Source organism: Callithrix jacchus, chromosome 22, assembly GCF_049354715.1.
Source record: "Callithrix jacchus isolate 240 chromosome 22, calJac240_pri, whole genome shotgun sequence".
In the NCBI taxonomy this organism is placed as follows: domain Eukaryota; kingdom Metazoa; phylum Chordata; class Mammalia; order Primates; family Cebidae; genus Callithrix; species Callithrix jacchus.
In genome coordinates, this window is record NC_133523.1 from 31,718,210 (window position 1) to 31,743,247 (window position 25,038).

Sequence of the window (25,038 nt, forward strand, 5' to 3'; positions counted from 1 at the left end):
CTAATGCTGTCGATAACAACGTTAGCCGAGTTATTGAGGCTTACTATGTGGCAGGCCTTGTACTAAGTGCTCCACATACGTGATCTCATTGAAATCTCCCGGTGATTCTGACACAGGTGGGTGCTATAATTACTCACATTCTATAGGCGGGGGAAGCACAGCATGTAGAGGTTAAATAACTCAGCCCAGGTCACACCGCCGGAATGTGACAGGGCCAGCATTAGAACGCCAGGCTTCCAGAGCCTGAACCTGTATTGCTCCTCTCTGTGCTGGAGGGGCTATGCTGCAGCCCATGTATGAATTCACACCCTGTGTGAATTAGACCCATGTCCTGAGTGGGGGACAGACTGCATCGAACCCCCACAGGTCCCCCTTACCAGTGTCCTTGGTGATACATAGCCTGCACAGTCCTAGGTGGCAGCCCCAAGCGTCTGTGCATTAACTTAAATGAATCAAACTGCACGCTCTTGACAAAATGAAAACAAAGAACTGAGAGGTTCGTGGCATCAGCCCCCAGATGAACCTGCGATTGCCTCCGTTGCCAGATGCCTCCAGTAGTACAATCATCTTGCCACGCCAAGTATGTGTTTTCAGATAGGGTTTTGCTTCTGGCCCTCGTGTTCAGCATTGTGGTGTTTAAAGACAGGGACATTTCCCACCATGCCTCTAAACACAGGCCAACTACTTGTGTGCTCAACCCAAGAAATTCTGTTCCTGTGCCTGACAAAAAGCTGGCTCTGCTGGACTCAGGATTTGTTTCCACTTGGCACCTTCCTGGTAGATTTTCCGAGGGTAGGTTTGTTTTGTTTTTGTTTTTGAGACAGTCTTGCTCTTTCACCCAGGCCGGAGTGCAATGGCATGATCTCGGCCCACTGCAGCCTCTACCTCCCAGGTTCAAGCGATTCTCCTGCCTCAGTCTCCCAAGTAGCTGGGATTACAGGCATGCACCACCATACCCAGCTAATTTTTGTACTTTTAGTAGAGACGGGGTTTCACCATGTTGGTCAGGCTGGTCTCGAACTCCCGACCTCAAGTGATCTGCCCACCTAGGCCTCCCAAAGTGCTGGGATCACAGGCCTGAGCCACAGCACCCGGCTAGTTCCATCTTTATGTGATTTTTGCTGTAAGTGCCGGCTCTGGAAGCCAGCATCTCTCTCCGAACTCCTCCCCCTTCCTCCCTCCACACTGCCCCAGTGGTTTGTGTTCCCTAGGTTGGGTTGGGCAGGGGGGTGGGAGGGCAAGAGGGGCAGGGGGTTCTCCCTGGGAGAGGATCCCAGCGGTTCAGGTGATGAGCGGCAGGAATATCTGCCCGAGACGCAGCTCGGCTTTGGGTGAATCACAGAGGGTTAATGGAATCAGGCAGCCGCAGAGACTAGCTCTGCAACATCACCTCTGCAGGCAGCTTGACTGCCTAGTTCCCTCGCTGGGAATACCAGTAAACCCCTGTTTCCCACAGGCCTGCCCCCACCCCACCCCAAATCTGCCAGAACTTGAGTGTGGGTAAGAGGCAAGTCCCAGCCCCGATTGCTCCATTGTGAGACACACCTAGGGCCTGGCAGCCAGCCTCCTGGGTCTAGGGAGGGAGTGAAGAGTCTAAGGGATAGACACTGGGTTTTTGGGGCCTTGGCGAACACTTAGGTGGAAATCCGGGAATCCTGGGAATGGAAGGGGGCTGGGGTGTGGAGTATTAGCAGGCAGAACTTGAGGCATCCCTATCCCATCCCTTCCTCCCTCCGTCAGTGCTGTCACACCCAGGAAAGCAGCCTCATCCACCAGCTGGTCTGGTTTCTTCCTTTGCCGCCCACCCTATGTGCCCTGTGCTTAAACCTCTCCCAGGAAGTCTTCCTGGATTGGTCCGACGTAATTCCAGTCCCTCTCCATTCGCTCATTTGTAAATATTTATTTGGCTCTTGGTGCTGGGTACTATAGATGGACAAAGTACCTGCCCTAGGGAGCCCATGTCCCAGTGAAGGAGACATCATAATCTAACAAAAAGTAGATCCGAAAACAGGATGACTTCAGAGAACAGGTGCTGTGAAGAAAACAGGGCGCTATGATGCAGCCAGGTTTCCTCGGTTGATGGCCTGGGGGCGGGTGGCAGAGGCTCACACCTGTAGTCCCAGCACTTTAGGAGGCCGAGGCAGGAGGATCGCTGGAGCCCAAGAGTTCAAGATCAGCCTGGGCAATATGACGAGACCCCGTCTCTATTAAAGTAAACATTTAAAAAGGTGGCCTAGGGAGGGACCTTTGGAATAAGCCCTAAAAGCAGATGAGGCTCTGGCTTTCTGGAGACCTTGGTAACAGCCGCCCACGTTCCCTGAGACCCTGTGCCAGCAGGCCCAGAGCCACCTTAGAGAGGGAGGCCAGGCCCAGATCGCATAGAGCCGCAGTGAGGAATTGGGATGTTCTTCTAGGGCTAATGAGAAGCTGGCAGTAGATCCCAAGCAGGGGCTCCTTCCTGGCCGCTGTGGAGGAATGGTACCTAAGGAGTAAGACAGAAATGTCACTCTAAGCTTTCAAGGGCTGTTTCAGCCCTTTGGGCCAAGAACACCCCAAGAGCCAAGAACCTTGTTGCTCACCTCCGTGTCTCCCCCAGTGCCTCAGGGACTGGGCCGAGGTGACCTCAGTTCTCCGTGGGTTCCCACCCCAACTCATGCTCCAGGAAGCGCCCTGTGCAGCGAGGATTGAGCGTCCTCCCTAGGACAGCCCCGCGCTTGCCTTCCTGTGGCCTCCAGGAGGTACTGCGAGGAGCTCCTGAACCCCAGAGGACTAGTACAAACCAGCACCCGGATTTCAGGGCCCCAGAGACACAGGAGGCCTAGCAGAGGAGTGGCCTAGCCTTCTCCCAGGCAGGGGGGCTGGGTCAGCTCAGTCTCCTCAAGTCAGTGTTAGACCAGGTTTCTTTCATGCATTCATCCACCGTCTGAGGCCCTGTGCCTGTCCTGGGGGTGGATAGTGACCTAGGCAGACAGGGGCCATGCCTTCAGGGAACCCAAGCTTGGGAGGGAGTCACTTAGGCTGGCAGGGTGACTGGTGTCCACCTTTCACTTCCTGTCCCCCTGCAGGGATGCCAGGGGAACAAAGGAGTGGGGGCTCCTTAATCCTGGCATGTTGGTCTAGCTTGGTGGGATTCAGGGGCTCCAACTGCAGACCTCCAGCCCTGTCCCAGGGGCTCCTCAGCATGGGATAAGCCTGGCTCAGCCTGCACTGCACCCTCTCCTATTTCATTGGTACAGCAATGGGGTGGAAGTGTTTTGCCTCCCTCTCTCTGCATCCTGAAAACACAGGGCAGTGCCTGTGATAAGACCCCAGGTTTGATCCAATTCCCCCAACTTCCTAAGTGCGTCTCCCCAGCTGCACCCCCATCCCCACCGCAGCCTGTTCACGTGATGAGGCACAGTCTCGACAGCACCTCACCTCGCTCCCGTTTCTTGCCCTCTCCCTGACCTTCTGGGACTAACCTCCCACTTTGAATAACATCGTTCCTCCTGCCTCCTAACTTGAATAGTTCCATTGTCGCTTTCTCAGGCCACCAAAACACCTGTGACTACTTCAAGTGCAAAAAAAAATTGTATTGCCAGGCTTGGTGGCTCACGCCTGTAATCCTAGCACTTTGGGAGGCCGAGGTGGGTGGATCACTTGAGGTCAGGAGTTCAAGACCAGCCTGGCCAACATGGTGAAACCCCATCTTTAAAAATAAAATAAAATAAAATAAAATTGTATTCAAGCTGGGCACAGCGGCTCACACCTGTAATCCCAACAACTTTGGGAAGCTGAAGCGGGTGGATCACCTGAGGTCAGGAGTTCGAGAACACAGTGGCCAACATGGTGAAACCCCTTCGTACTAAAGATACAAAAATTAGCCAGGCATGGTGGTGCACATGTGTAATCCTAGCTACTCATGAGGCTGATGCAGGAGAATTGCTTGAACCCAGGAGGCAGAGGTTGCAGTGAGCCAAGGTTGTGCCACTGCACTCCACCCTGGGTGACAGAGTGAGACTCAGTCTCAAAAAAAAAAAATGGTATTCAGATGTAGGTTGGGCAATGATTTTTTTTGCAGATGAGGAAACTGAGGCACAGTGCGGGCCGCTTGGCCCGGCCTGCTGTGCTTTATCTCAGTTTCAGGCAGAAGGCGGATTAGCTGCCCGAGTCACTCTTCCATCCTCCCCGACCCATCAACGTAACCATTAAAGAATAAAATTTGAGAAAGTCGTAGGGAAATAAGATTCATGTTTATTTCTGCAGAGAAACTCAAAAGGAGGAAGCTCCTCCTTCCTGGAAAACTGTCACAGTGCCTTCAGTTCACAAAATGGAGCAAGTAGAGAAGGCGGCTGGTGTCTCCGACGAGGCTGGTGGTCACTGAAGCACCACCGTGCAATGGTAGGAAATGAGGAGAGAGAAGCCGGGTCCCCAGCCTGGGAAGTGGGGGTGCAGCAGCCGAGCCAAGGCTGGCACAGGTTGGGGGCCAAGGGGAGGAGTTCCCTGATGACCAGTGCTTTTCGGGGCCTCGGTAGTGGTTGGAAGAAATTGTCTAGAAGAAAGAAAATCAGATGATAGCAAGTGGTCACTCCTAAGGCTGCGGAAATGGGGCATCTTTTCACCCAGCATCTGGGTGCCCACCATTCTTTTGCTGTCCTACCTGTTCACCTGTGGTGCCCCTCACTTTTGCTCCACCTAAAACAATGCTTGTGGTTCTGCCGAGCTAAGCTATCACCTCTCGCCCAGGTAGCCTCACTGCATCCGGCCTCTGAACCTTTCCGCCAGGAGGCTCCTCTCTCTCAGATTCCCCTGTAACACCTCTATCCCTCTCCCGGTGCTCAGTCTGGAACACAAGTTTCTCCCGCTCAGAGCTGTGCCTATGTGACTCCAGCTTAGGGTGATTTCCGAGGGTCATTTCTTTTCAGCTTAGGGTGATTTCCGAGGGTCATTTCTTTTCTTTCTTTCTTTCTTCCTTTATTTCTTTCTCTTTTTCTTTCCTTCTTTTCTTTCTTCGTTTCTTTCTCTCTTTTCTTTCCTTCCTTCCTTCCTTTTCTTTCTTTTCCTTCCTTCCTTCCTTCTTCTTTCTTTCTCTCTTTTCTTCCATCCTTTCTTTCTTTCTCCACAGGGTCTGGCTCTGTTGCCGAGACTGGAGTGCAGTGGTGTGATCATAGCTCACTGTAGCTTTGATCTCCTGGGCTCAAGCAATCTTCCTGCCTCAGCCTCCCAAGTAGCTGGGACTACAGGCATGTACCACCATGCCTGGCTAATGTTTTTTGTTTGATTGTTTGTTTTGAGATAAGGTCTCGTTCTGAGTGCCCAGGCTGGAGTGCAGTGGCATGATTGCAGTTCACTGCAGCCTCAACCTCCCAAGCTCAGGTGATTCTCCCACCTCAGCCTTCAGAGTATCTGGGATTACAGTCATGCACCACCCTGCCTGGCTGATTTTTTGTGTTTTTAGTAGAGATGGGGTTTTGCCATGTTTCCCAAGCTGGAATGGTCTGGTTTGGTTTGCTTTGTGATGGAGTTTCACTCTTGTTGCTCAGGCTGGAGTGCAATGGCATGATGTCAGCTCACCACAACCTCCGCCTCCTGGGTTCAAGTGATCCTCCTACCTCAGCTTCCCGAGTAGCTGGGATTACAGGCATGTGCCACCATGCCCGGCTAATTTTTTGTATTTAGTAGAGACAGGGTTTCACCATGTTGGCCAGGATGGTCTTGAACTCTCGACCTCAGGTTATCTGCTTGCCTCAGCCTCCCAAAATGCTGGGATTACAGGTGTGAGCCACTGCACCCAGCCTGTTTGTTTTTTTAGAGATAGGGGTCTTGCTATATTGCCCAGACTGGTTTCAAACTCCCAGCCTCAAGTGATCCTCCCACCCCAACCTCCCAAAGCACAGGCATTACAGGCATGAGCCACCGCACCCAGCCCTAGATCATTTTATTATGGGTCTTTCTCCATGCCTCACAATGAGGTCCCCTCTTCCTTACCTTTAGAGCATCTACCCAGAGCAAACCTGACTTCCTGTCGCTGCCCACTGAGATCTGAGGATACACCACCATCCTGGCCCTGCCCCGGGGTGACTGTGCATCTGCTCCCAGGATGTGACCGCAACCTCCACCTCCTGGGTTCAAGCGACTGTAGCAAGTGTAGCTCGCTCTGACACTCACCTACCAAAACTTCAGCCACTGCAGCAGGCCAGGTTGTACCCGGGAAGCCTGCAGGAGAAACGGGAAGTCCGAGTGGCCATCCCAGGGTCCCTTCCACACCCGACAGCCTCAGGCCCCTTCTCTCTCCAGCCAGATTAAGATCAGGCCCCCATACTCACTGAGGAAGAAGGCGGGACTCCCCCCTGCAAAAACAAGATCAAAGGAAAGTGATGTGAGGCTCATGGCCTCCCTGTACCCTGGCATGGCCTCCAGGCTCACAAAGGGCCCCGTAGCAAGGGCAGGCTCATACCAGGGCTAGCACCAAGGTTTTCCAGTCTGACTGTGCACATTCAGGCTGTGGAGTTAGTTTCATGGCAGGCTTATCATCCTGAATACACTGGATCCAAGTTGATACTGAACGTGTTCCTGGGCACGTACTGACCAAGGGGGTCAAAAGAGGGTACGTCTCCCTTTGGCCTGCCAGGTGGGTAGACATTGGCCACAGATAAGCTGGCGGAGTGGAAGCCACAGGCAGTAGGAGCTGCATGTCCCCTCCTCTTACTGGCCTGTAGTTTCTGGTCTCTGGCAGGTCCTGTCCCCAAGGGCAGGGCTTTACTGTCTGAGAGATGGAAATAGGCAGCCTGCTGTTGCTTTGCCAGCCTAATTTGTGCTCAGTATATTCATTTACTGTTGTTAAGAGATTGCCTTCTTTGCAAATGAATGAAACCAAATTATCACGCATTTGTTTGTTTGTTTGTTTGAGACGGAGTTTGCTCTTGTCGCCCAGGCTGGAGTGCAATGGCGTGATCTCTGCTCACTGCAACCTCCGCTTCCCAGGTTCAAATGATTCTCCTGCCTCAGCCTCCTGAGGGATTATAGTTGCATATAATGTACCTATAGTTGCATAGGTACACACGTGGCAGTGTGATTTCCTGCCTTCCTCCCCTTCACCTATATCTGGCATTTCTCCCCATTATAGCTGGGATTATAGGCGCCTGCCACCATGCCTGGCTAATTTTTGTTTTGTTTTGTTTTGTTTTAGTAGAGACGGGGGATTCTCGATGTTGGTCAGGCTGGTCTCGAACTTCTGACCTCAGGTGATCTACCCGCCTTGGCCTCCCAAAGTGCTGGGATTACAGTCGTGAGCCACCGCGCCCAGCCTATTTTTTTCCTTTCATTTCCTTTGTGGAATAAAGCATTCATTTCCCCACCAACCAGACATTCCCAGGCCGGTCTCCCCTAAGCACTAGTCTACTTCCTCGCCTTCCAGTCCATCTTCCCCAAAAAAAGGTCCACAGAGAGGGAAGCTGTCAGGAAGAGCTGCTCGTGAGTTTTGCAGGTGTTGTGGTTTTCTAGAGCCTGTATTCTTCTTGGAGAGGGTGTTGTTTCATTTCCTCTATTGTTGCTGCTCCTTTTTTTTAATTGCATTTTAGGTTTTGGGGTACATGTGAAGAACATGCAAGATTGTTGCATAGGTACACATGTGGCAGTGTGATTTCCTGCCTTCCTCCCCTTCATCTATATCTGGCATTTCTCCCCATGCTATCTCTCCCCAACTCCCCACCCCCCGCTGTCCCTCCCCTATTTCCCCCCAACAGACCCCAGTGTGTGGTGCTCCCCTCCCTGTGTCCATGTGTTCTCATTGTTCAACACCTGCCTATGAGTGAGAACATGTGGTGTTTCACTTTCCGTTCTTGTGTCAGTTTGCTGAGAATGATGGTTTCCAGGTTCATCCATGTCCCTACAAAGGACACTCATTGTTTTTGATGGCTGCATAATATTCCATGGTGTATATGTGCCACATTTTCCCTGTCCAGTCTATCATCAATGGGCATTTGGGTTGGTTCCAGGTCTTTGCTATTGTAAACAGTACTGCAATGAACATTCGTGTGCATGTGTCCTTATAGTAGAATGATTTATAATCCTTTGCATATATACCCAGTAATGGGATTGCTGGGTCAAATGGAATTTCTATTTCTAAGGCCTTGAGGAATCGCCACACTGTCTTCCACAATGGTTGAACTAATTTACACTCCCACCAGCAGTGTAAAAGTGTTCCTATTTCTCCACATCATCTCCAGTGTCTGTTGTCTCCAGATTTTTTAATGATAGTCATTCTAACTGGCGTGAGATGGTATCTCAATGTGGTTTTGATTTGAATTTCTCTAATGACCAGTGATGATGAGCATTTTTTCATATGTTTGTTGGCCTCACGTATGTCTTCTGTGGTAAAGTGTCTGTTCATATCCTTCGCCCACTTTTGAATGGGCTTGTTTGTTTTTTCTTGTAAATCTGTTTTAGTTCTTTGTAAATTCTAGATATCAGCCCTTTGTCAGATGGGTAAACTGCAAAAATTTTTTCCCATTCTCTTGGTTGCCAACTCACTCTAATGACTGTTTCTTTTGCCGTGCAGAAGCTGTGGAGTTTGATTAGGTCCCATTTGTCTATTTTGGCTTTTGTTGCCAATGCCTTTGGTGTTTTGGTCATGAAGTCCTTGCCTACGCCTGTGTCCTGAATGGTTTTGTCTAGGTTTTCTTCTCGGGTTTTTACGGTCTTATGTTTAAGTCTTTAATCCATCTGGAGTTAATTTTAGTGTAAGGTGTCAGGAAGGGGTCTAGTTTCTGCTTTCTGCACATGGCTAGCCAGTGCTGCTCCTTTTTAACCTTTTCTGACTGGGTGGGTGTGAGGAGCATTGAGCCCTCCTGTCCTCCACTTCCAGACTGTCTCAGGGATCCCCAGTCTCCCTTTCAAATGGAGGGGAGGCCTGGACTCAAAGTGAGTGGGATCCAGCCTCAGGCAACCAACCAAGAGGACCCCAGAAGTGAAAGCCGCTCTCCCTGTCTCCCATCCAGCGCCCCCAGTGGGAAGACAGGGCTGTTGCAGGTCTCACCTTAGCAGGGGTCTTGACTGAGTACTGCCCACCGTAGCCAGTGGGATAGGCATGCTGGTTATAATTGTAGTTCTGTGGAAGAAGTGGATGGGGGACTTAGAACAGACGGACGAAGGCCATTTTGCTCTGGAACAAACACCCCACCTTCCTCCCTGGACTAGACCTTTCTTAAAATGCCTGCCTTCTCCCCTCCTTGTATCACATGTTTTCATTTATAGACTATCCTCCAGCCAGCTGGGGCCCCCACCTTCACCTACCTTTACTGTCCTAGCCCAAATGGCTGCTGCCTCCTCCTCCTCTTCTTCCTCCTCCTCCTCCTCTTCCCCAGACCTCTCCCAACTCCTCAAGTGTTACTTAGGAGGTGAGGGTAGGAGACCAACGCCCAGACCTAACCCAACAGGTCCGTGGTAGGTGTCTCACCTTGGAAGTTACAGCTGCCACCTCCTGCCATCCTACACCTGGCTGAGAAAGCCATTAAATGGGGGAGTAAAAGAGAATTTCAGATTGCCCAGACCCGAGAGCAAGGCCAAGGGGGACCAAGGGCCCTGCAGGGGAACCTAAGGACAGAGACTCACCTGATCAGCACCGCCTGAACGCTTCTGCAGTGATGTCGCGTCTGCACCCTGAAAGGGAGAAGGGGCCACAGTTGGCGCCTCTGCAGTCATGCAGGCCTTGCCAGGCATCTGGAGCCCCAGCTTCTCTCTCACCCCACCCCTTCCCACATGCTACCTACAGAGAAGGCAGTGAGCCTAGAGAAGCTGATGGCCCAGATAGATAGACAGATTTTCACACTCAGCATTGGGAGCCAGGGAGAGAACCAGGTTTGGCAATACCTTCCCCACCCGTGGACCGGGAGAGCTGGCAGCTTCATTCAGCCTGAGACTGAACTAGAACAACAGCTGAGCTGCAGCCACTCTGGCTCCTCTGGGGCAGACCCAGGCACTGCAGCCCAGCTCTCCTCTTCGTACACCAAGCCCTTCTGCTACCCCGCAGGCTTTTAGTCCCTGCACACAGACACTGTGCCCCACAGGGTGCTTGAAGGAGGGGTCGTTATCTGCAGAAGCTGTGTGCTTAGGTTAGCTCTGGGCTGCGGGAAGCCAAACGAGAAATACAAGAAAACAGCTGAAGCAACTTAAGACACTGCAGATGCACCAGGGACCCCCGGCCCCAGCACAGGTGGAGAGACTCTAGCATTGGAAAGAGTTTCTGCCATCACAGCTTCTTCACTTGGACCCTCCCCCTGCCCACCAGACACACACACACACACACACACACACACGTGACAGTGAAGTCCTGACTTCAGCATTAACTCTGCCTTTTCCATACCTGACCTTGAACCTAAACCCCACTGCAAGCCCAAACACTGATGTCAAAAACTGGTTGACCATGGGCCTCCAGATATTTTTTGCTTGGTTCACATTTTTAAAAAATAAATTAGGGCTGGGCACAGTGACTCACACCTATAATCCCAGCACTTTGGGAGGCTGAGGCAGGTGGATCATGAGGTTGGGAGTTCAAGACCAGCCTGGCTAAGATGGTGAAACCCCATCTCTACTAAAAAAAAAAAAAAAAAAAATTAGCTGGGTGTGGTGGTGGGCACCTGTCATCTCAGCTACTTGGGAGGCTGAGACAGAATTGCTTGAACCCAGGAGGTGGCAGTTGCAGTGAGCCAAGATTGCGCCACTGCACTCCAGCCTGGGTGACAGAGCGAGACTCCATCTCAAAAAAAACATAGTAATTTTTTACAAACGATTAGAGATCAGCATTCTGGTTCTTCTTGAAACATCAGATGCCATGCCACCCTGTTCACACAGGCATGCATGGTCGCACTCAGCTGGAGCACCTCGACCTCCTGCTTCGCAGGGCCCCACTTGTCCAGCCTCATGGACTTGGCACACGTAGACGTGGGAGCCGGCAGCCCTTGCCTCAGTGCCCAGGTCCCGTTCGTCAAAGGCTACTGGCCATGCAGAATTCAAGTGTGGTCTTTGGCACAGCCCAGAGGGCCTGCCCATCCTCCCTGGCCCAGGTCTGGAGATCCTCGGCAGCTCCCTCCACTAGACAGGGACCTGACCCCTGCATACCACCCTCCCATTCCCCCTCGGCTGTCCTCCCCGTGCCCTAGCCTAGGCCCCTTCTTCTCCACCATGCGGTCTCCCCGCACCTGCACACCCTGCAGTACCCACCCAGCTGTGGCTTCCCTGGGTCCAGGCCAGGCCCAGCAGGAGCAGAGCAGAGGCAGTGGCCAGCTTCATGTTCATGTGCTTGTGGCAGCCCAGCCCTCCGCCTCGGCTTTTATTCCTAGAGAGGGCCTCCCACCCTGCTCCTCAGTGACTCACGGCTTCTCTCTCTCACCCCGCCCCCACCTGGGATTGCACAAAGCCTGGGAAAGTGGGAAGGGAGGGGAAGAAACTGGGACAGACACCTGGGTCAGCCACTCGCCCAGGGCCCCGAACCCTGTGTCCCAGAGCTGAGAGGTCCTGTCCCCCTTACCTCAGTAATTGCTTTCCAGTTGAGGAAAGGAGTGTTGTGTTTGAAATCCTGCAGGGAGGAGGACAGCAGAGTTGGCAGGGGAGACAGAACTCATGGGGTGGTCCTTCAAGCAAATTGGGGGAGTTTCCAGATCTCTGGTAGGAAGGAGCTTCTGGGTGTGGTTTGGGGTTGGAGGAAGGCAAGCTCGTGGGAGATTGAGGGTGTCAGCATTTAAGATGGTATTGGTGATAAGATTTGGGTGATAAGATTTGGATGAGCTGTCTCAAAACTGAAAAGGGTGAATTTTGAGACAGGCATTTGGAGCAGAGGGTGGCCGCCTTGGGGGAGGCTTGGGGAGAGTCAGGAAGGCCAGGCCCCCAGTTCTTCCAACAGCAAGAATTCTCCTACCTCCCAGAGTCGGCTGAAGTAGAGGAGGGCCCGGGTGCTGGGCGGGGGGACTTGGTTCTGTGGATGAAAGGCAGGGAGCAGGTTAGCAGAGAGCCTGGGCTGCTCACCCACCCCTCCTCCTGCTACTGCCCTTTCTCAGCCTTCAGAATGTCATTGTGACTATGGTTGGGGCGGGGTGCGGGGGGAGCTCAGAGTCTTTAGGGACACCAGAAAACCATTTTTGGTAATACAGGGAGAGAGAGGGGCTAGACCCTGGGAGACACTAACCAACTCTCTCTGTCCCAGAGCACGCAGTGTTCTCTGTCCCAGGTCCTCCAGCCTCTGGCAGAACCTAATTCTAGCAAAATCTCAAGACTAGCACCTGCCCCAGAGCGTCCCCTTTCCACCTGCTGAGCCCCTGCAGCCCATTTCCCAAAGCTGTGGGGCTGCAGCCACCCCTTCCACACTACCCAGACAACAGCGGAGGCGTAAGAAAGGAGCAGAGACCAGGAGTGTGGGGCAGCTGAGGTTTATTTCAAGGGCAAGGGCTGAGATCAGTGGTGGGAGGGTGGTGTTTTAAGGATGGGAGTAGGGGGCTCCCACCCATCTGTGGCTCCTTGTCTGGAGGTCACGGGATGCGAGCACTTCTCTGGTCCTGGGCAAAGAAATAGGTTCTTTTTTTGTTTGTTTTTTGGGGGGTTGTTTGTTTTTCGAGATGGAATCACTGTTACCCAGGCTGGAGTGCAGTGGCTCGATCACTACAACCTCCACCTCCCGGCTTCAAGCAATTCTCCTGCCTCAGCCTCCCAGGTAGCTTGGACTACAGGTGCCTGGCTAGTTTTTGTATTTTTAGTAGAGATGGAGTTTTGCCACGTTAGCCAGTCTGGTTTCAGACTCCCGACCTCAAGTGATCCACCTGCCTCGGCCTCCAAAGTGCTGGGATTATAAGTGTGAGCCACCACGCCCGACCAGAAATAGGTTCTAAGAGGGAGCTTGAAGAATGGGAATTCCAGGGTATCATGAGTCAACGCAAGGGTAGAGGAGACCCTGGCTCCAGAAATCTACAGGGACCTTTTTGCCCACCACTGCTACCCAAACAAACCCAGATATCCTGGCTTGGGCTTGAGAACTCTCCGCCTCGTCAGGAACGTTACACTGCGTTCCCCTCTGCTCCCTCCTCACTCTCGCTGAAGTCCTCAGCTCCCTCACCCCACTGTGAAGGACAGGGCTCCATTCTCTCCCCTGCCCACTTCTGCCATGCCCCACTTTCTAGATCTGCCCCTCGAGGAGCTGGCCCAGATGGATGCTGCCTCACTGCGATCAGGTCTGTAGGTTGAAGCAGCAAAGAAGCCCATCCCCTCCGCTCAGCCTCAATCTCAGCTGCCCCAGATTCTCCCCACTTTACAAGTCTCCACTGTCCTCCCTCCCCACCCCCAGTTGGTTTAGTTTTTCTGTTCACCACTGGCCTAAATGCTTCCTTAGTGGCCAGCTGTTTCTCCAGCTCACCGAGCAGAGGTTTCGCTTTCCTCTCTATACCCCTCTCCAGCAAAGACAGGGATCAGACGGCCTTCCAGCCCTTACCTTGTTTATGGCATCCCAGTTAATGAAACCCAGCTTGGATTTAAAATTCTGCAGAGGAAACAAAAAGGAGAATGGCCGAATTGAGTCATAAGATAACTGGACGAGAGACGTCAAGGGACGCTGCTGACTGTCGGTTTAGAAAGAGGACCTCCGCCTGTGGGGGGAGGGCAGGGGGTGGTTTTCCGAATGTGAGTGAACGGAGCCAGCTCGCAGAACTCACCTTCCAGAAAGTGTCGAAGTTAAACAGCCCGGGAGACGTCTCCGAGTTCTAAGGAACCAAGTAGAAATGGGATGAGATGAAGAACCCACTTTGTGAGCCAGAGGTGGGAGATCTGAGTGGCAGAGGGGAAGCGAGAATTGCGTGGCACCATGGTCCCAGCCCAAGGTGGAGTGTCGCCTCCACTCACCACAGTATTGACTCCACCGACAGCATCACCTCCTCCACCACCCCAGCTGGACCCTTGCCCCTGGGTGGGGAAAAGGGGGACTGATGCCCAAGGCTTATGCGTCCTAGCATGCCTGCCACCTGGCAGCCTGCCCTGGATTGGCTCATCCCCACCTCCGTCCAGGCTTCCTGTCCTCCTCTCTGTAAAGCCACCTTCTCTTCCTTCCACAGTACCTAAAAGTCCACCTGGGAAAGCCGTCCTGGAATGACTTGCTCCCATGGAACCCCACCCAGTTCCCTGAATCTCAATAATCAGACTCCTGCCTCTGCCCCGTTCTGTTCCCGAAACACCCCAAGTCATGAGGTTAGCTAACGTGTAGTCCCACAGCATGCCAAGCACTGTGCCTTATCCAGCGTCTATCTCCAGAGTCTAGACTCCGCAGCACCTTGGTCTGGTGATGACACAGAAAGCTGTACGGTAACTGAACGGTGCCTGTGCCACACTTCACTGTCCTCATTTTACCGGAGGAAGCTCAGGCTCAGAGAGGTTAGCTGACTTGGCTGAAGATACACAGATGGCATGATACAGCTGGTGGTGCTTGTAATATATATTTTAAATTCTGTAATCTTTTTTCTTTTTTTGGTGTTTTGTTTTGCTTTTTTGTTTGTTTTGAGATGGAGTTTTGCTCTTGTTGCCCAGGCTGGAGTACAATGGCACCATCTCAGTTTACTGCAACCTCTGCCTCCCAGGTCCAAGCAATTATCATGCCTCAGCCTCCCAAGTAGCTGGGATTACAGGCATGAGCCACCACTCCTGGCTAATTTTGTATTTTTAGTAGAGATGGGATTTTGCCATGTTGGCCAGGCTGGTTTCGATCTCCTGACCTCAGGTGATCCAGCCGTCTTGGCCTCCCAAAGTGCTGGGATTATAGGCGTGAGCCACCCCGCCCGGCCTATTATTTTATTTGTAAAAAGTAGGGACAGGTTCTTGCTATGTTGCTCAGGCTGATCTCAAACTCCTGGGCTCAAATGATACTCCTGTCTCAGCCTCCCAAAGTGCTGGGATTACAGGTGTGCTGGTACCTGGCCAGAGGTGGCTTTTGAAACCCCATCTTCTACCTCAAAGGTCAGTGACTTTCTGCTTCTCAACACTGCCTCCCTAAGTATGGTGGGTTTTTAAAAAATATATACCCTTGACCATTCTTCTGTTACTTGTATCTGGTTTTTTCGCCCCCCCTTTCAAAAGTAACATGGCTCTGATCCAAATCAGAAGGAAGGAGGGGATGAATGAACCGAAGAGGGAGCTGGGGATCCCAGACCCCTTTTTTGGTCTCCAGATGTTCACTGGACACAGAGTCAGAGTAGCTTGCAAAAGAAACTGACATTTCTGTTTCTTTTCCCAGGCTTTTAGCACGCTCCGCCATCTCTTCTCCTAACGCCAACCCTGCCTGCCCCTAGGCTCACCTGATAATTGTCTCGGTAGCCTCCAAGGCCACGATTGTCCTCTTTGCTTATTTCCTAGGCAGACAGAAAATGGAGAGGAGTCAACGGGGAGGCAGGCGGGGCGGCGGGGATGAGAGGGCAGGGAAGCAGGCTGTCAGTGAGGGATTCCTGAATCGGGGGACTGAGACATGAGCATGACAAAGGAATTACCATAGCCCCACGATCTCATTTCGAGCTCCTGTGGGTTGAGTGGCTGCTCACTTATTTATTCCATAAATAACATCACCATCTCTGTTTATGTTCATTTCTGCAAGCTACCCAAAATCCATCAGGGAGAGCTTTGCCAGCAAAGCATCTGAATTTTCTCCTGGCTTTGGAGTTGGAGTGAGCCAGGCTGTTTCCCTAAATTGATTGAAACGGAAGGACCCCATCTGGGCTGATTTGTATTAGTAAGAAAAGGTGATGCTAGCTGGAGAGACAGTGGGGGCTGAGGCTGCAAAGAGTAGACTGGCTGGTCCCCTCTTTTTTTTTTTCCTTGAGACGGAGTCTCACTTTGTCGCCCAGGCTGGAGTGCAACAGTGTGATGTCAGCTCATTGCACCCTTGGCCTCCCAGGTCCAAGCAATTCTACTGCCTCAGCCTTTCCAGTAGCTCGCCACACCTGGCTAATTTTTTGTATTTTTCGTAGAGATCGGGTTTTGCTGTGTTGGCCAGGATGGTCTCCATCTCCTGACCTTGTGATCTGCCCGCCTCAGCCTCTCATGGTGCTGGGATTACAGGCATGAGCCACCGTGCCCGGCCAGGCTGGTCCTCTCTTAAGGGAGAGGTGGGCTCCTCTAAAGTCCTGCTTTATCTGCTGTGAAACATGGTGAATTCCAGACCCATCAGTACTTCCTCATTCCCAGAGCTCTCATGTGGACTTGGCAGGGGTGTGGGACCACCTGTCTGCCAGTATTGCTCCTGGAGAACCGACCTCTATCCCACTTACTACCCACACAATCTCTACCCCCAGGTCCACCATCCTCTTACCCTCATGTTGCTGGAAACTCCCTGTCCTCTGTAGTCCTGCAGGGTGAGACAGTGAAACTCAGACCCCTGTTTTAAGATCCTGGGGCCACCCCCAAAAATAAATGTATTGATTTAATATAATTCCTCCAACAATCATAATGTCACTCTCCTTTGGAACTTATCTGAACACTGAAATTCTTTTGGGAGGATGAAGGTCTAAGAATAGATAAGAAAACACTGGAAAAGATAAACGGTAAGTGAAGATAAGAGGCAGTTAGTAACATACTCTAAAGCTACCATAAATAAAGCAGTGTGGTCTCTGTCCAACAGAATTCCCAGAAGCTCTCCAAAATATTAAGGTATTTACAAGAGGTATTTTAAATCAGTGATGGAAGTGATTGAATACATGGGACTGGAAATATCAGTGAGGTATTTGGGGCAGAAATTTTAGTTCTATCTCGTTAGTTTCCTCCTGTTTTTAACCAGTTTTCCCTTCATAAAGGAGCACACAGATCGGATACAAAGTGTAGGGTAAGTCTGGTTAGATGGAGGGGTGGGACTAGACAGTGTACAGGAAAATCAGGTCCGGATGCATCCCAGTTAAATTGAGAAAATGAAATTACAGGAGTATGCATAGTGCTAGAAGAAAATAAAAACCTTAAAGTGGTACACCAACAGCAAAAACCAGAGAGGAAAAGATGGCTGTGTTTTGACTACTTATATACTTAAGACTGTGGTATATTTAAAAAAAAAACAAAAAACTAGAAAAGGTCGGGTGCAGTGGCTCCCACCTGTAATCCCAGCACTTTGGGAGGCCGAGGCAGACAGATCACCTGAAGTCAGGAGTTTGAGACCACCCTGGCCAACATGGTGAAGCCCCATCTCTACTAAAAATACAAAAAATTAGCTGGACGATTAGCCTGCAATCTCAGCTACTCGGAGGCTGAGGCAAGAGAATCGCTTGAACCGGGAGGTGGAGGTTGCAGTGAGCCAATATCTCGCCACTGCACTCCAGCCTGGGCAACAGAGTGAGACTTTGGCTCAAAAAGAAAAAAGAAGGAGAAGGAGAAGAAATACTAGAAAGAGGGTTACAAATGGGAAGATTTTTTTTTTTTTTTTTTTTTTTGAGACAGAGTCTCACTCTGTTGTTCAGGCTGGAGTGCAGTGGTGTTATCTCAGCTCACTGCAACCTCTGCCTCCCGAGTTCAAGCAGTTCTCTTGCCTCGGCCTCCAGAGTAGCTGGGACTATAGGCGAGCACCACCATGCCTGGCTAATTTTTGTATTTTTAGTACAGATAGGGTTTTACCATATTGGCCAGGCTGGTCTCTAACTTCTGACCTAGGGTTCCGCCTGCCTCAGCCTCCCAAAGTGCTGGGATTACAGGTGTGAGCCACTGCACCAGGCTGGGGAGAAATTTTTTTAAATCCCAGTTTGTTCCCATAAAAGGTTAGTATCCCTCGCAGATGATCTAAAGAGAACTGTCTCCACTCAGCCCCAGCACCTCCAGGCTGGCCTTGCTTCTGGCGGTATGGGCCCTTTCCTACCAACTCCTCACCCGGGAGCTGGTTAGCAACACTGAGCTCAGCCCCATCCAGCCCTGTTAGAGCCACCTGCACTTTCACAGACCTCGGTGACACTAACTCTCAGCACCACGGGTGCTGACCTAAAGCCCACATTTCCAGAATCACTGGGGGTATGTTCTTTCCAAAAGGACCGGTTTACATGGAATTTCTCCCAGCCCCATCTGTGGTGTAAGGTGAGGGCTATCACAGCAAGATTTGCAATGAATTTGTATTTTGGAGTTTGTTAGGAGTGCATTTTGGTTTCTTCTACCTAAATTGTCCATTCCCAGCAGACAAGGCAGGAGAGGGTCAGGCAGAGTTGAGTTAGGAGGAGCAGGCACAGTCCTAGACAGGAACTGCAGTCCCCAAGCGACTTTGCTCTCACCTGAGCCCCAGATCCCCCGGTCCCGCGAGCTTCATTCTCTGGGTTTTCACACTGCCGGGGAGAGAAAGGGGAGACTTGCCCTTAGTCCCCTCCCGAATCAGTCCCAGCCCCCAGATGGCAGCATTTTAACCCTGGGGTAAGCCGCTTCCGCTCCACCTCCGCGGCCACCCAGCCCCATCTCCGCGGAGCCTGGGCTCCCGGATCCTGCAAGAGACCCCAGCTGCTCCCCTTTTTCTTCCCACAGTCGGTGGGAGATTGGCGCTAGCCACTCACCCCGGGGGTGCGTCCATTTCCTCCGCCGCTCCCACCGTGGTTGCCGGAGGAGGAGCCGGAACTGGATCCCTGCGGGGGAAAGCGAGAGTCCCAAGGCTGCCCTAATGGACCTAGAGGGGTCCCAGTCATTCTTCCCAGCGGTGTTACACATCTGTTGGAACCGCGATCCCATTCCAGCCCTCTTTCCAACCTCCAGACCTTGCCCCTCTTTAGCCTGTTGGTCGCTGCAGGAAGTTATGCTGAGCATGGAGAAGGCCAGGTGTGGCCGAGGGTATTGGGAAATATGCGATGATTTGGCGGACCTGAGCCGCTGCCCACCGCAGGCCAAGGATGGGAGCCCCTGGAGCCCGGCCGCACAGGAGCAGCGATCCTGCCACTAGGAGGCAGCAAGCGGAAGGGACCGGAGAGCCCTCACCTGGGAGCTGCCGCAGCTACCTTGGTCACCATTCCCAGAACTGCCCTGGATGGGAGAGGAGGTCGGGCGGGGAGCAGAGCATGAGAGCAGCTGGTGTTATTCGGCTTCCTGTGCCCACGCACCTCGTCCTGTCTGACACCTTTCCCAGACCCACGAGGAAGCCAGATGTGGCTCCCTCTCCAGCTCGACTCCAAGACACGGGATGGGAGATGCCACCGGCCAAGGGGTTGGACAGGCCATTGGGAAAGAGGCTGGAGGGACGCCCGGCTCTGGATCAGTGCAGCCCGGGGCCCTGGGATGGCAGCTGCGCGGTCGCAGTGCCGGCTTCTTGCCCTCACACCCAGCATGCAGGAGCCCCATGTATGAATGTTGTCTGCACAGTCACTCTGTCAGCTTCCGTAGGTCTGTCTCCGTGGGCACAGTCCTGCCCCCATGCTCCTGGGAGCTTCCCGGACAAGTGTCATATTCTCCCATGCCCCCCCTCTCTTCTCTGCCACCCCAGGCTCTCCTGAGACTTGCCAAGTGGACTTGACTGCAAGAGCTTAGGCAGGTGTGATAATGTTCCCACCATCACAGAATGGAAAATAGGGATACAGAGTCAGAAGCCTCAGGGTGGTTCTGGCGGAAATGATAGTACGTGTGTCCAGGACAGGTCGTGGATGGGGAATAGGAGGCCGACGGGAGCCCCAGGGTGACGACTGCCAGGGAGGACGCCCAACCCAGGGCAGTGGCAGCTTTCAGAGAAAGCTGAAGCTCTCTCCCAGCAGGGACAGCTAGGGTCTCACCCCATCTCGGCCTTCCACAGAGGTGCCAAACTCACCCAGGAGGACTCGCTGCTGCTGTCACCTCTGCTGCCACCACTGTTACCACTGTTGCTGCCACCACTGTTGCTGCCACTGCCGTTGCCACTGCTGCCACCACTGTTGCTGCCACTGCTGCCACCATTGTTGCTGCCACCACTGTTGCCACCATTGCTGCCACTGCCACTGCTGCCCGACTCTGAGCTGCTGCCTCCCTGAGGGGCAGGAAGGGAACAGGCCAGGATTCAAGACAGAGCACCAAGACAGGCCCCTACTCTCTCCCTCTCTACCCAGGCCATATTCTGTGGTGCCCAGTCTAAGAAGAGCAGAGCTTGTCCATTTCCTTCCCATGCAGACCGCCCCCATTGCCCCTCTCCACTCACCCCAGAGTTGCTGGAGCTTCCACCCGAGCCAGATGGTGGGGGGTTAGTGCACTGCGGAGGGAAGGGGCCGCTGAGTTTGGAGACACTGATCTCAGCCGTGGACACAGGCCAGGCCTCTCCAGTTCTTTAGGGTTTCACTTCCTTTCTCCTAAATGCCTGTTTCTCCTGCCACCCCTTCCCATCTCCCTGCCTCTTCCCCAGGCCCATTTCTTTCTTTTTTTTTTTTTTTCTTTTTGACACAGAATATCAGCCCAGGCTAGAGTACAGTGCAACCTCCATCTCCCAGGTTCAAGTGATTCTCCTACTTCAGCCTCCCCAGTAGCTGGGATTACAGGTGCATGTGCCACCACACCCCACTAATTTTTGTATTTTTAGTAGAGATGGGGTTTCGCCATGTTAGCCAGGCTGGTCTCGAACTCCTGACCTCAAGTGATCCACCCGCCTTGGCCTCTCAAAGTGCTGGGATTATAAGCATGAGCCACTGCTCCCAGCCCCATCTCTTGCTCCCACCCGAATCCCTCCACCCCCACCTTGCTTTCCTCTTTGTCTTTCCCCAGCTCTCTGTAGCCTGTACCCAGCGGCCTCTTCGTTGGTCCCCAGCCCCTTCTTCTTTCTTACCCCTGAATTCGGGTTGCCGCCTCTCACTGAACCATAGCCAGGCTGGGCCACAGCTCCCTGAAGAAAGGGTGAGACTAGTGTAGAATCCAGAAAGACCAGGAAGGCGCGAGGAGGGTGTAGGCTTGGAGGGAGGGGAGTGGCAGGTAGCAGGGCCAGAGGGTGACTTTACCTGAGTGTTGGTCCCAAAGTTTGGTGGCCCTCCGTTGCCTCCTTGAACCCAGGGGGCTCCCTGAGGGTTGGTTCCAAAGCTGCCTGTTGAGCTTCCAGGGTATCCCTGGCCCCATGGAGTCCCAAGACCTCCAGGATTGCCCTGGCCCTGGCTTCCAAGGCCACCTTGAGAGCCAAAGATGCCATGGCCTCCAGAAGTTTCCTGCAAGGACAACATACCTGCACTTAGTGGGGCCATCTCTGACCTTGATAGAGAAGAGCCAGAGCAAATTGTAGAGAGATGAGGAGAGAGATAGGCAGAGGGACTCCAGGGTGGCAGAGGAGGGGCCAGAACACAGAAAGAAGCGGCTCCAGAGGGCCGAAAGTAAGAGACTCATCCATCCTTTCAACCGTTTCCCAAGAATCTCACCCCAGCAGCCCACAGCCTCCCTTTTCCATACCCGGCCTCACAGCCACTCACCCAAGCACCGTTGTGGCTAGGCACCCCCTGCCAGGAGCTGTGGACAGCATCTGCTCCTTGTCGAATGATATCCTCAGCCTGTCTGCTAATTTCACGCCCAGTGTTTCCCAGGGCGTGTGCTGCTTCCCCGACCCTATTGCCCAAAGCGTCTGCTGCGCCAGAGCCGGGAAGCTGCCTGACTCCAGTGCTGACTGCTTCTCTGGTCCCTTGGCTAAGGGTCTCACTGACTCCAGAGCCGGCTGCCCCTCCGGCCTCTTTGCCAATGGCCTGTCCAACCCCTTGGCTCAGGGCGTCTCCCATGCCATGTCCAATGGCCTCCCCAACATTTGCTGCAGTGTTTTCCCCTCCACTCTGCAAGGGGCCAGCTTCCCCACAGCCCAGGCAGAGGGCCAGCAGGAGGCAGGCCAGGGACCCCTGGAACTTCATCTCTGCCCAGCCCCTTCTCTCTCCAGAGTGTCTTCCTCCCACCAGGGTCTCCTCCTGGCCGCCCTTGCTCTGTGTCTGTGTGCCTCCTCTCTCCTCCTTCCGACTCCTTGTCCTCCCTCCCTCTGGGTCTGTAGCCTTCTCTCTCCTGTCCCCGACTCCCCAGCCTTTCCAGAGTCCCCCTCCCTGTCACTACTCCTTATAAGCTAGGATGGCAGCAACCTAGGTTGGACCTGGGCTGGGCAACCCCCAAGTCCCTCCCCACCGTGACTCAGGGCCCAGCCACCGATAGGGTAATGAGCTGTAATTGTGAGTCTGAGAGTCTGTCGAAACAGAGAGTGAGCTGCATGAGGGAGGAGGGAGAAACGGACAAGGTGATGCAAAAGCACTCCCATTTCCCAACCCCAGGCATTGGGGTGCTGGGTGGGAACAGGGGCACCGAGGAGACAGGTTGTCCGAGGTTCCTGGAGGCAGTGGGGTGGGGGCAGGCTTAGAAGAGAGGGTTGCTGGCAAGACCCTCACCAGGGTAGTAAGGACAGGGAAGCCCCAGGGACACGACCCACCCAGGCTCAGCCAGCCTGGTTCGGGCTCCAGAGTCACAGGCATTGCCCACCCCTCCTTGACCTTCCTCGGTTTCAGACCTCAGCCTCTCCTCTCCCTCTCCCCTCCCGCATTCCACCTACAGGTGACTGCCCTCGCAATCCTCCACACCTTCCAGCCCGCCGAGAGAGAGACTGGCAGCCACGGAGCTGCGTGGCAGCTTCTGAGGTTCTGGGGAGAGCCCCCGGGGAGACCCTCGGTGTCAGGGAAGGAGGTGGCTGTAGCCCTTTGAGTGGTCAGCAGGGTGTCTCAGCATTCGGGCTGCTCCCAGCTGAGAAAGCTGGGTGCGGAGCAGGGCTGCTGGGCACGCCAGCCACCCCCAGGGAATGAGTGGGAGGGAAGGCCAAGGGAGGGAGCCGCTGACCCAGGCGCCCATCCTGTTTACTCGGCCCTGGAGGGGCACGCGTGAGTGCGAGCGCCTATGAGGGGCAGGACTGCGCCAGCTCATGCCACCCATCCTCCAGGGTCCCCGGGGTCAGGGCAGCACTGGCCAGAGAGGAGATGGTAGCGCAAAGCCAGGAGCCATCCATCCGTGAGCCCACGGCCCTCTCCCCAGTCCCAGCTCGGGATACTGAACCTGGGAGCCTCCCCCGCCTCACCCCTGCCCAGCAAGTGTAGCTGCTTCTCTATTCCCAGGGACCCAGGTCCTCCTACCGTCTCCTATCACTGGGGTTCATCGCCCAGCTAGGAGGGGCTGGTTTCCATCGGCCTTTCTCAATGTCTCTCAGTCAGTCTCTCTTGCCTCTCCCCACCCCAACACCCGCGCCCCATCTTGTAACATCCAACACCTCTTACCTTATAAACAAATCCCCTTCTGTTCTCCTCAGCTCCTGCTTCCCTGTTATTCCATCTCTGACTCGTTTAATGATGATAATAATGACAGTGGTAATAATGACAATAATTGCAGTGGCACAATCATAGCTCACTGCAGCCACGACCTCCTTGGTGCAATTGATCCTCCCGCCTCAGCCTCCCAATAGCTGGGACTGCAGACACACACCACCACACTCAGCTAATTTTTTATTTTTATTTTATTTTTTAAGAAAGAGTCTCAGTCTATTGCCCAGGCTGGAGTACAATGGCGTGATCTCAGCTCACTTTAACCTCTGCCTCCCAGGTTCAAGTGATTCTCCTGCCTCAGCCTTCTGAGTAGCTGGGATTACAGGTGCCCACCATCTAGTAATCCCATGCCCAGCTAATTTTTGTGTTTTTAGTAGAGACAGGGTTTCACCATGTTGGTCAGGCCAGTCTCTAGCTCTTGACCTCAAGCGATCTGCCTGCCTTGGCCTCTTAAAGTGCTGGGATGACAGGTATCAGCCACCACGCCCGGCCACGTGTCCTCTTTGTTAAGAGGAAGATCAGCAAGTATGACCTAGGTGTTCTGGCTCAGCAGCATGGAGAGACATGGGGCCTTTCTCAAAGGTAGGTCCCAGTCTCAAGAAAATAACATTAATACTAAAATTTTTCAAAAAATAAAAAGAAATGAACTCTTTCTCTTTAACATAGTCAGAGAGCTTAAGAAAAAATGGAGAAGAGTAGGTTTCTCCCTGTGTGACTCAGTTATTCAGAGCCGTGTCCATGGGTCACCCTGATTCTCCATGCCACCAACAGGCCTGTGTTCTGCCTGCTGGGAAAAAAACTGTCTTGAGACGTCGCTGGGCCTGAGGAGCCACCTCGGGTCAGCCCTGGGACATCCTAAACACCTAATGTGAACCAAATAGAATTTAAGGTGCTTTCACATACATGATCTCCTTAAGTCCTCACTATGGCTGCAAGAGGTATTATTCCCATTATACAGATGAGGAAACTGAGGCCCAAGTGGCTCAGCATCACACACAAGATTATATATGAAATGATCATGGTAAAATAGAGCTGTCAGAACTTGAGCCAAGCACTCTGAGAAGTCGCGGTGGGCGGATCACCTGAGGTCATGAGTTCAAGACCAGCCTGGCCAACATGGTGAAACCCCATCTCTACTAAAAATACAAAAATTAGCCAGGCGTGGTGGCAGGCACCTGTAATCCCAGGTACTCGGGAGGCTGAGGCAGGAGAAACATTTGAATCCAGGAAGTGGAGATTGCAGTGATCCGAGATCGCAGCATTGCACTCCAGCCTGGGCGACAGAGCGAGACTCCATCTCGGAAAAAAAAAAAACTTGAGCCGGTCAGTCTGACTTCAAACAGCCTTCTCTTCTCTATCACTGTGCCACCTGTGTTATTATGCGTGATAACACCCACAAATCTGACATGCCCACGTCATGTCGAAGACCCTCTGGTTCCAGCTCTTCTCTCTAATTCACCACATCATTCATTCAGCAAATAATTATTGACTACCTACTCCATGCCATGCCTATTCCAAGCACTGGGGATACAGCATAGAAACCATTCTCCGACTGGGCGCAGTAGCTCACATCTGTAATCCCAGCATTTTGGAAGGCCAAAGTGGGTGGATCACTTGAGGTAAGAAGTTCGAGGCCAGCATAGGCAACACAGAGAGATCGCATCTCTAAAAAATGTTTTTTAAAAAGTGGTCAGTTGTGGTGTTGCACATTTGTAGTTCCAGCTACTCCAGAGGCTGAGGTGAGAGGACCGCTTGAGCTTCAGAGGAGGAGGCTGCTGTGATTGTACCACTGCACTCCAGCCTGGGTGACCGAGTGAGACCT

The 25,038-nt window shown here is 53.0% G+C and overlaps 1 protein-coding gene and 1 long non-coding RNA gene across 12 annotated transcripts in view; one reads left to right on the forward strand and one right to left on the reverse strand.

The window, feature by feature from the left end:
* The window catches only part of LOC108589702 (uncharacterized), a 26,630-nt gene extending 20,985 nt beyond the window's left edge, over positions 1-5,645 (forward strand). Inside the window, exon 3 of the long non-coding RNA XR_001908992.4 lies at positions 4,246-5,645. This is a non-coding gene — a long non-coding RNA (uncharacterized LOC108589702). The remainder of the gene's footprint in view (positions 1-4,245) is intronic.
* DMKN (dermokine) lies at positions 4,214-21,949 on the reverse strand. Of its 11 annotated transcripts, none has more exons than XM_035284844.2 (19): positions 21,354-21,949; positions 20,895-21,095; positions 20,726-20,782; positions 20,108-20,158; positions 19,745-19,939; positions 18,510-18,578; positions 18,237-18,287; positions 16,310-16,345; positions 15,303-15,356; positions 13,674-13,721; positions 13,454-13,501; positions 11,894-11,950; positions 11,507-11,554; positions 9,592-9,639; positions 9,437-9,478; positions 9,017-9,088; positions 6,306-6,329; positions 6,148-6,195; positions 4,214-4,531 (listed from the first exon to the last, which is right to left on the reverse strand). In XM_035284844.2, exons 1-18 carry the CDS (start codon positions 21,777-21,779, stop codon positions 6,148-6,150), a joined length of 1,575 nt encoding a protein of 524 aa, XP_035140735.1. In that variant the 5' UTR covers positions 21,780-21,949; the 3' UTR covers positions 4,214-4,531. The 11 variants fall into 11 exon arrangements, with proteins under 11 accessions (XP_035140735.1, XP_035140740.1, XP_035140736.1 ...); XM_035284849.2 differs by lacking the exon at positions 9,437-9,478 and adding an exon at positions 13,861-13,920; XM_035284845.2 differs by lacking the exon at positions 9,437-9,478.
* Between the last annotated feature and the right edge of the window lie 3,089 nt (positions 21,950-25,038).

Excerpts from the sequence above, each read along its gene's own strand:
- DMKN (XM_078359049.1), bottom strand. The coding sequence starts at position 21,779 with ATGAAGTTCCAGGGGTCCCTGGCCTGCCTCCTGCTGGCCCTCTGCCTG. Across the intron at positions 19,940-20,107 it reads GAAGCTCCAGCAACTCTGGG|GGAGGCAGCAGCTCAGAGTC; the intron begins GTGAGTGGAGAG and ends CCTGCCCCTCAG. Across the intron at positions 15,357-16,309 it reads GAGTTTCCAGCAACATGAGG|GAAATAAGCAAAGAGGACAA; the intron begins GTAAGAGGATGG and ends CTGTCTGCCTAG.